This window comes from Argentina anserina, chromosome 5 (genome assembly GCF_933775445.1).
Source record: "Argentina anserina chromosome 5, drPotAnse1.1, whole genome shotgun sequence".
NCBI lineage: Eukaryota > Viridiplantae > Streptophyta > Magnoliopsida > Rosales > Rosaceae > Argentina > Argentina anserina.
In genome coordinates this window covers 17,183,398-17,194,072 of record NC_065876.1, presented here as the reverse complement: position 1 = coordinate 17,194,072, position 10,675 = coordinate 17,183,398, and the positions used below count along the sequence as shown (strand labels likewise).

At 39.3% G+C, this 10,675-nt stretch overlaps 2 protein-coding genes across 2 annotated transcripts; one reads left to right on the top strand and one right to left on the bottom strand.

The window, feature by feature from the left end:
- Window positions 1-1,575: 1,575 nt before the first annotated feature.
- On the bottom strand, window positions 1,576-4,933 carry LOC126796421 (septin and tuftelin-interacting protein 1 homolog 1). Its single transcript, XM_050523248.1, has one exon. It carries the CDS (start codon window positions 4,817-4,819, stop codon window positions 2,204-2,206), a length of 2,616 nt encoding a protein of 871 aa, XP_050379205.1. The 5' UTR covers window positions 4,820-4,933; the 3' UTR covers window positions 1,576-2,203.
- Window positions 4,934-5,618: 685 nt separating this feature from the next.
- LOC126795632 (zinc finger BED domain-containing protein RICESLEEPER 2-like) lies at window positions 5,619-10,429 on the top strand. Its single transcript, XM_050522436.1, has 4 exons — window positions 5,619-5,627; window positions 5,762-5,833; window positions 9,097-10,254; window positions 10,418-10,429. The coding sequence occupies exons 1-4, from the start codon at window positions 5,619-5,621 to the stop codon at window positions 10,427-10,429; spliced, it is 1,251 nt and encodes a 416-aa protein (XP_050378393.1).
- The last annotated feature ends 246 nt before the right edge of the window (window positions 10,430-10,675 follow it).

The window sequence follows — 10,675 nt, the reverse complement described above, 5'->3', positions numbered from 1 at the left end:
GCATCGATTCAACAACACCTCTGATAAAGATCCCAATTCCAGAAGCCTAAAAATCACAAAATAAAAAATTCCAAATCAAAAACAAATCGATGGCAACCCGCTAATCAGATGCAATCCAAGTCTCAGCAAAACAAAAGATGACCAAATCGAATCATTTATAAAAATCACAGCTAAAAATTACAAATTGGTCAAGACACAGACGAAGGCAACCAAAAGAGCCTAATCCCTGGTGCAAGTTACGTTAACGATCCCAAAAAGAGCGATAGCTGAAGAGAGGGTGAGAAGAAAAGGAAGAACCGACATAAAGACATGAACAGTGTATGTACAGTATTCCCCGACAACAGAAAAACAGAATATACTAAATTTGTAGAAGATTAACATCCTCAAATGCTAGTTTCAACAGATTATTCAAAGCTATAAAACGATTATTGATGCACAAATTTCCATCTCACCTCTCAGCTAACCAGGTTTAAACTACAGGCAGTCATCAACTTACGAGATCAAATTCTACATCACATAACTGATTCACACGCGGCCACCGGCTTCCCAAAAATTTTCTAGTTTCACTGGAAAAACAAAATCAGCACAAAAATTTCCACTGGAAATGAGAGCACTAACATAGTTGATTATCTGAACCCAACATTTGGTGGGTAGACAAAAACAAACAACCAGATACCATGCAACTAAACAATAGTAATGCATATAAAACTACCACAAGCCCCAACAGTTTTGCTCAGCAATCACTTGCTGAACTAGAGGAGCTGAAGGGTTCTGCTTTTACCCTTTATATAGTTAAAACATAGGATCACTGTACTTTTCATCACTAAAGTATACACTTCAACTGTGTTCCAAGTCACTAATATACTTTAATCCACCAACTTTTTCACATTTTCTTTAGTACAATTGTCAATAACTGGAAAGAAACAACCATAGCATTTGCATTTGACAGAATCAAGGAAAGCAAGAATCTTACTGCACAAGTAAGTGATGACACCCGAAAAGAAAAGGTCTTTTGAAGTAATCAAGAGTCCAAGATGGTTCAATCTGCAAGAACTAAGCATTAGATCCATCAGTAAGGAATAAGAATTCACCACAACAACACCCAGAAATGCAAAGAGAAAAAAATTAAAACCAAACAAAAATGTGGGTAAGATTACCGAACACATACAAAAGACACAGGATATTTGACAAGATGGGAATGAATCTTTGGAGATGTAGTCAAGAGAAGGACCATTATCTCATTACAAGTGGTTGTGTTAAGAACAAGACCAAAAGTTGGTTCCGGCTGACGTAAGATTTCTATCTGTTTTACTTTTAGGTATATGCACTTCAGTATTTGCTTCCAGAACTCTTACATCTTTCATAAAGATATGCTTTATTCTAGGAGGCAGAAAGCATGAAATGGGATTTTAACAACCACATTCAAGTGCAGAAGTAGCATAAAAAGGAACCTCCCGTGCAATGAGAACCACAGAACTCCTTAAGAACTTCAGAAGAATCTCAATAATAATTGGTATCCTGAAGGCATATAGTTCAGTTTCAGGTATTATAGAACTTCATAACAACAGATAATTTCTAACCTTTCACACTGAATTTATTCTAAAAACATGTAGTGTAGCGGTGGCATATATAATAATAGGCATACCTGTAAAACCCTTACAAGAAACACCACCTCCAACCTAACTGATAGCATCCTCTCATTTAACTTTCTGGCCACAAATTTTGCACCCACTTATACATTTAGTGTGTAAATACAACTTTGACATCTATATACTCTATAATGGTATCGTAGCAGTCCAATAGAATGCGATTCCAAATTTGGATCAGTACTTCTAGTAATGAAGCATCAAAAGGATGCACAGCAGGAATTTCGAACAAGAGATCCAATAAATAATAGTGTATATAGCGGGAGCTTGAACTCATCACGTATGAATGTCAGCAGGAATCAAAATAAAAGCAGAGCATTGTCTGATGAGAATATGGAAATTATCAAAATGATGTATTATACCCAACCAGATTCTGGAGTACATACATATGCAAAACCAAGCTGATGATTTAAAAAGTTACAGCATGCAGCATCGTTTCAGTAAGCCAAAGATAAGCTGAAAATCTATGAACAACCTAACTTTTAATTTTTTGAACTCTGAGGATACATGCCGCACGCCTTACACCAACTCCATCTCAACTTCTCAAAGATTCAGCATCAACGTCTTCTTGTAAGAGAAGTATTGTGCAGGTCAAGCAACTTTTCAAGGGATACAAGAGACCATGTGTCCTTTGTTTGCGCATACACCTTTTGATTTAGAGAGTCAACTATTATGCTTACATTACCAAACCCATATATCTGCTGGCCATTATGCGTCCTTTTCTCCTTAGGCTTGAAAAGCAACCCATTCTGCTGTGCATGGGCTTCAATAACATCTTTCAGGGTCATCTCATGACCAGTGCCATCCATATGGCCTGTGCCACCCAAATTCGCATGGGCTGCTGCAGCTTTTTGCTGTGCTTCAAATTGCCTTTGCTCAAGCACTCTGAGGTAGCTAATATTCTCTTTCAAACCAGGTTGAACCACCTCCATACCCTCAACTGCACGATTCATCATGTCAAGGCCACAATTAAGCTGATAGCGGATACTTTCATTAGCGTGAAGCTCGTCAGATATAAGTTCCTTCCAACCTTTATACCAATTCAGAACCTCTTCAAAGTTTGGGTTTGATATTAACCAGTGATATAAAACATGTAGCCACTTGGGGAAGAAAAACTTCTCCAACATATCTACCATTAGATGAATTGGAATAGCAGAAGCCCAACTCATGACCCAATTAAACTGATCAAGTCTCTGATCTGCAGGGTTTACTTGGAAGTCTTGCAAAACAAGCTGCAATTTGGGTACTATAAATCGATGCATGAGCTGTTCCCAACTTGCAGAATCGAAAACCTTTTTCCAAGGTGAGAGGATCGTATAAGCAGATCCATCACTGGGGTGCCATGCACCCAGAACATTACTCAACTTGTAGCGTATTGTGTGGTATACCTCCTCCAACTTGTGTCCCAATAGAGGCAGCCATGGATGCACCCAGACATGGATGGGGACGGTATCCCGGTGAGGTTCCCAAAAGTCGACGGCCTCCTTCAGTTTGGGAAAGACTACCATTTCCAATATGCTATTAAGAACAGGAGCAGGCAGCAATTTTTCCCAAGACTCCAAAAAACGAAGCATGGGTTCAGGGTCCTTAGGCTGCCAAGTATTCACTCCAGCAATCCGCACAGCTGGTACCACAACCTCGGAAACCAATTGGGTATAAGGAGACACTGAAGAATCCCATATATCAAGGCAGCGCTCGTACTCCCCCTCTCCATGAAGCAAAGCCTTCCAGGTGGATACCACGTCCATACCATGGGAGGGGTTTCGAAGAGGATCCCAACCCTGAAACATCCTGATAAACAAAGGGAGTGCAAAGGAACAGGCAATGCAAGCCAAGTTACATACCTTATAGTCATCAGCATACCTCCTCTGCAGGTCACTGAAACCCTTGGCCAGAGAATCCAGCGTCAATATTCCCATGGCTTTCTCTTCCCCCAGTCGGTCCAACACAGTTGTGATATCATCCAAGCTATCCAAGTGCTGCTTCTGCATAGCCACCTCAGCTTGCAATTTCTCCTTCTCCTGGTTCAAGCTTATAGCAGTGTCTCTTTCAACCCTCAAATCCCTATCAATCTTTTGAATATCGAGCTCAGCCATATCTAGAATCAATCTCAAGTTGTGCTGTAGCTCCGGCATAGGAACATCCTCTTCCCTAGCCTTCTCCTCCGCGTTCAAATTCTCCAAATTGGTCAAAACCCGTACCTGAGGTCCCCGCATATCAACCACCTTCTGCACAAAGACCTCGGCACCTTCTTCTTCTTTCTTGGCCAACAACTCCTTGGCAGAAACATATCTATCCTTCTTACTCGTACCGGCAGCCCCCTTCTTCCAGGAATTCCTGTTATTGCTACTCACAGTAGCCGCCGGCAGCTGCTTCTTCGGCTTGTCCTCAACCAATTCCTTCACAACAGACTGCTTGGTTTCCTTGTAGTCATTAAACCCCATACCCATATTTTTCGGCCTCAAACTAACTTCAATCGGAGCAGTAATTCCTTGCTTGTTCTTCCCAAGACCAGCTCCGTCCTTGTACCCCATTTTCTCAAGTAATAACCTCCCAATCCCCTTTGTATGCTTCTCAAAGGCCCCCAAACCCCCATTCCCACCGCCGATTGGTCCTTTCGTTTCCGAACCTCGCCGAGACTGACTACTCTGCTGCTGCTGTAACTTCATCCTCTCCTTCTCCTTGTGCCTCCTCTCAGCCGCCTCCTTAATCTTCTTCCCAAACGCCGACGGCAGAAAATTGCTATCGTCTTCCTCATCATTACCTACTGAACTATTCAACCCTAAACCACCAGTACTACCGAGACCTAGACCACCGGAATTATAATGAGTATTAAAAGCTGAACCCAAACCTGGAGTGGCAGCGCGGTCGGTATCACCGGATTGCTGCTTCAGATCGTCCTCGGCTTCCTGGTTGGGCATAACGACGCCGGTGGAGACGAAGCTGACGGGCTTGGTGAAGTCGGCAGCGGACTTTCGGTCTTTGCGGCGTTTCCTGGAGCCGTCGTCTTCGTCGGAGTAGTCGGAGTCGGCGAAGGAGCCGTACAGAGCGTCGTCTTTGGTCTGCACGCGCTTGGTCTTGCGGTTGCGGTAATAGAACTCGCCGCCGTGCCACTCGCCGCCTTCGTAATCGTTCTCCATTCCGAACTTCTCCATCTCCTGATAATCATCCATCTCAGAATTTCTGGGGGTTGCTGGAAACCCTAACCCTAGTGATGAAATTGGGAGCGAATTGAGGAGAGAGGTTTGCTGATTCAAACCACGGCAATTGTTTTTCAGTTTGTTTGTTGTTTTTCTAATACAAATAGGGGAAGGGCTGGAAATCTACCTTCGGCGATTTCTGGGTTTACTTTTGAGATTCGAACGGCGTCGTTTCGCAACACAAGGTTTGATTGCTTTACAGCCTTTACTCCGTGTTGCAATTAATTAAGGAAAAATAGTTGAGAGTTCAAACTTCAGCCTAGGGGTGGTAATGGTGCAAATTACCATTTCAATCAATTCGTATACCAATCATACTAAATATGTTGGTATATTAAATACTCAGTACTTAGTATGTGGTATGGTATACTATACCGTATGTTAAAGTTGGTACGGTAGATGGTATGGATTTTCTGTATACCACGGTATATTGTACCTACCGACTTATATATATATATCTTTTAATATCAACCGTTGATTATTTGAAAAATAGATCCTAACCGTAAAAATCTATTAATCCTAATATAATCTCACTCAGCCTCTCCCACTCTCAGACTCAATTCTCTTCTCGCCTTAGCTCATCTGTCTCTCACTTCTCGATCTGCTTCTCTCGTCTCTCACTTCTATCGTTCTTTGATTCGCCGCCCGCCAACTCATTCTCTCGTCTTCTTCATCAGGTATAGTCATTTTCTCATCTTCAGTTTCTTTATTTAGTTCTGAATGAATCGAAGACGTCAACTATGAAGAAAGTCTCTGTCTTTTGTAGACATCAACTATGGGGCAAGTGATTGAAGCTTGAAGAGAAACCCGGTCAAGATCCAATTCCAAGCTTGGTAAACATCTCTGCCTAGAGCCCTAGACTTAGTTGAATATGATATTAGTTTCTCATTACAATTTTCTTTGTTTTTTGCCTCTTAGGGATTGCAAAGGAAGTTCAATACATGTATATTGAAGAGAAATGGACTAGGAGCGTATGTTGCAATTGATACGGTAAGAGTTCGATCAGACGGATCATTATCTTCATTTTTAATCATGTATCTATTACCTTTGAAATGGCTATAAGTAGACCTGGCATTTCAGCCCGTAAACCCGTTAACCGCCCGATACCCGCCCATTAAAAACCCGTCCAAACCCGCCCGATAAGCTTTCTCGGTTGACGGGCTGATAACCCGTTAATAACCCGCTAACCAACGGGCGGAAACGGGCAGCCCAATGGAACCCGTCAACCCGTTAAGAAAATAAAATCCAAGTATAACCTATCATTTCATTAGCAGCCGCTACTTCTCTTCATCTTTGAAGTTCTCCTCTTTGAAGCACCTGCGTTTCCAGTCGCCAATTCGATAACTTTTGGTATGAGAATCATTCATCTCATCGTTCTCATCATTTTGGTGGTTTTAGTTTTCCAATTTAATCGATATTTAGACTAACTCGATTTTGGGTTTCTGGGTTCTTCGTTGTTCTTCAAAGAATTGGAATCTGCTCTAGCAATTTGGAACTCCAATAGGGTTCGTGTGTGGATGTGTAGCATTCGGACGTTTTCTGGGTTCAGTTGATCAACCCAACTTCAATATGGTGGCTTCTGTATGATTTGAGTTCATTAAGGAATCTACTAGTTACGATATTTGATAGGCGCACTTTGTGCGACGTTCTTAACATATTTTTACTTCCATTTGTACTTTGCTTAGCTCTTATTATTATAGTATAGAGTCATTGAGTCGAGTTAGGAGTCTTTAGTGACGTTCGTTCCCTTTTGGTGCTAAAACGAGTGTAAAATACAGAAATTGTCGAGAGTACTATAGAGTAGTATTCCTTGTCGAACTAGGAAACCTAGTTTGGTTAGGATTTTTATTATTCGACATTTTCTGTAACATTTGTGATTTATATTTATTATTTTCTTTCTTTATTTCAGAATTAAATGAGAGATAATGGCTTGGAAATTAAGGAAAGAAAGAGGAGAAGAAGGAAACAAAAGGAGAAAAAGGAAATAAGTAATTTAGTTTCTGAATGGGATGAAAAGGAAGAAGTATGCAGCCTCAAATGAGGGAAGGTCATCCGGCAATTAAAAGGAAAGAAGAAGAAAAGAAGGAAAAAAAAGAAAAAAAAAGAAATAGAGGATCAGCCCATCAAAAACCCTAACATCCCCTCCTCTTCTCTTTCCTCTATAAAAGGCACGGCCTCCCTCACAATTCACCATCTCCATTCTCTCACAAAGCAAGCCGAAATTCTGCCCAAAAAAATATCCAGAAAATTCAAACCAAAAACCTTCATCCATCATCACCAAGCCGCATCTTCCTCTTCCACTAATTCGAATTCATCCTTGCTTCATCCTAGAAGGTTTCTAATGTGTGATTCATCCATGGCTTGTAATCTTTCTTTTTATTTTCTGCAAATTTCGAATTCATTGTATGAATCATTGGATGTTATTTTCGGTTTCATATATGAAGAACATAATTTCAAACTTCTTTGGTTTTATGTTTTGATTGCATGAACTCATGAAATATGTGTGTATGTCGTGTGTAGCATCTATGGGCAGTAGGTTTCCGAATTGTTTTTAGGTTTTATTTCGATTTATTCCTTGAATTTGTGCATCTAAATCAATGCTTGAGAAAGCCACGGCCATGGCTCTTCTTGGGTTACGATTTCATTCACCAAAGTAGTATTTGATCGAGTTATGCGCTTCATGTCTCAATTATTGCTACTTATATAGGGCTGTGATAGTTCTAGGAATTTGCATGTTTAAACATGATGAGTGACGCCATGCATGTTTATATGTCTCCAATTCGACTTAATGTGTTTATGTGCTTCTTTGTGTTTAACTAATACGCTTCGTGAAGTTAGACTCTTTTTAGCAGATGTTTAGGATTGAACGCTTCGTTGATTCTAAATAATTATGAAGGCTTAACGATTAGATGAACCGCTTCGGACTCTAATTAGAATTGGAATTGAAATGGACTTAGAAAGAATCGAAATAATTCGCTGCCTATATGTTGTTCTATGCGTGTCATACATGTTTCTTGCGTAGAATTCGTGTTTTGGTTATGTGATGAGTGGTTGATCAATTGTATATAAGTAATTTAGGATTTATTTTAAGTTGTAGTTTTAGAATCCAAATCAAATCCCCCAATAACATGATAAGTGTTGAGGCCCTTTTGATTCCCCGGACTGAACGATCCCTGCTTATTCTATACTAACGATGATGTTTTTCAGGGTATTTTATAGACGTTCTAATAAAACGTTCTATCAATATTCAAAGGTAAGATTAGTTTGTGAATCAAGTTTTGTTTAAGACATCTATATCATAAATCATTTGCATATATTGAAAAGCTCATACTTTAGGCTTGTATCTGTGTAGTTTCATGTAATTTGATTTAGAATTTGTTGGTTGAATTCAAGCGTCAAAGCATAGTTATGCATTATGTTAATAAGTTTTTTGCATTTTGGACCCAGATGTCATTTTACTAAGATTTCCTAATTTTTAATTCAGTAATGGAAGTAGGTTGCTTCATATAAATTGTAGCACACATCCTTATGATCATTTCAGAATTGAAATCTCTTTAAAAGGAGCTTCCTAGATCAAGTTATGATGATTACAAATTAAGGATCTGCAATAGGAAATTATGCATATCAGTTATTTTGAGAGAAGGCACATAAACTTACTTGCTATATAGATGAAAATACACATATAATACACCACATATAACCAGTGCTGGCAATGCAAGAGGCCAAGATAATATAAGCAGATTGATCAGTGCACCAGTTCCCTAAATACAGAAATGAAAAGAAACTATAATGTACACTATATAAACCAAAATGCATATTGAAAGGAAGAGAAGAGTAGAACAGCCACAAACCTGGACAGTAACAACTGAGTACAGGGTTTCCCTGAGGCGCTTAACCTGCAATGATCAATTGGCAGCATATGGTGTACGATTTTGATTTAGGCACAAATGCTTCAACCCTTATGACCAAAAGACAATTACACAGACTACTTATATATCTAACAATCCTATTCTGAAGGAACTTATAGACTTGGTGAATGACTAACCAATAAAATATTGGCAATACCAAAACAACCACTTCGCAGGCCATTGAGATTTACACACACACACACAAAAACACAGTTAAAGGCAGGTAGGAAAGCTGGGTCTGCATTATGATATGTTCAAGAAATAACTCATAATATTACTGTTTAGGGTAATTCTCCTTATGTGATGTTCTAGTTATATTTATTTTATTGCTGATTTGTTTTGCAGATGAATAATGACCGGGAACAAGAAGAAGATATTGTTGGAAGTGCACAAGTATCTAGTTCAAGTTCAAGAAAAGAGCGAAAGAGAAAATCTCGTTGTTGGCTATCCTTCACAAGATTGGATGTGGGTGTGGATGGAGAACAACGTGCAGTGTGCAATAAGTGTGGAGTCGACTATAAGTGTGATCCTCTTACGGGCACTACTAGTATGTTACGTCATCATGACATTTGTTACACTTCAGGTAATGTGGCTTCTCCTCGCTCTGCTACACGTTCTTCAAAGTTTCACCCTGAAAAGTTTACAGAATTGTTGATTGAGGCCATTATTAAGCATGATTTGCCATTTAGCTTTGTGGAGTATGAAGGAATTAGGGCTGTCTTTGATTATGTGTGTCCTTCACTTAGGTTGCCTTGTAGAAATACTGTTAAGGCCCATGTTTCGAAACTTTATGAAAGTGAGAAGTCTAAGGTTCAGAATATGTTGAGTTGTGCTAGAGGGAGGATTTGTTTGACTTCTGATTTATGGAGTTCTCAAACAACTAATGAGTATCTGACACTCACAGCACATTTTCTAGATACTGAATGGAAATTGCACAAGAGGATTCTTATTTTTTCTTACATGCCTCCACCTCATAATGGTAGTGCTTTGGCTGAAAAAATCAATTCATTGATATGTGAATGGGAAATTGATAAGAATTTGTTCTCAATTACATTAGATAATGCATCTGCAAATGATTCTTTTGTTGAAAAGTTGAGAACTCAGTTGAACTTTAGGGGGCTACTTTTGCTAAATGGGAAATTTTTCCATGTTAGATGTTGTGCTCATATCTTGAACTTAATTGTTCAAGATGGATTGAAAGCAATTGATGATTCAGTTGTGAAAGTGCGAGATTGTCTCAAGTACATAAAAGGTTCAATGGCAAGGAAGCATAGATTTATAGAATGTATTGCACAAGTAGGAATGAGGGGGAGTAAAAGAGCATTGAGACAAGATCTCCCTACGAGGTGGAACTCGACTTATATTATGTTGGATAGTGCAATTCATTACCGTCGTGCTTTGATCAACTTTGCATTAATTGATTCTGATTTCAAGTGTTGTCCATCCCCTGATGAATGGGACAGAATACAGACAATTTATAAGTTTCTTGGATATTTTTATGAGGTCACTTGCTTGTTTTCGGGAACCAAGTATCCTACATCAAACTTGTTTTTTCCCAAAGTGTTTGTCATCCAACATAACATCCAACTAGCAATGAGACACAAAGATGATTTCATGAGGCGAATGGGAGATGAGATGAATTTGAAGTTTGAAAAATATTGGTCAGATTATGGCTTGATCCTTGGTATTGCAATTGTGCTAGATCCTCGGTATAAATTGGATTTTGTACAATGGGCCTACAAGAAGCTTTATGGCGAAGAGTCTGAGGAATTCAAGAAATTCAAGGACACATTAGTTTCCCTATTTGATGTATACATGGAGAGGTGGTCTAACCCTGATGATACTTTAAGGAGTGAGAGTTGCTCTCAAACTGAAGATGAAGAGAATATTTTGTAGGTAAACACAATTAATAGTCTTGCACATT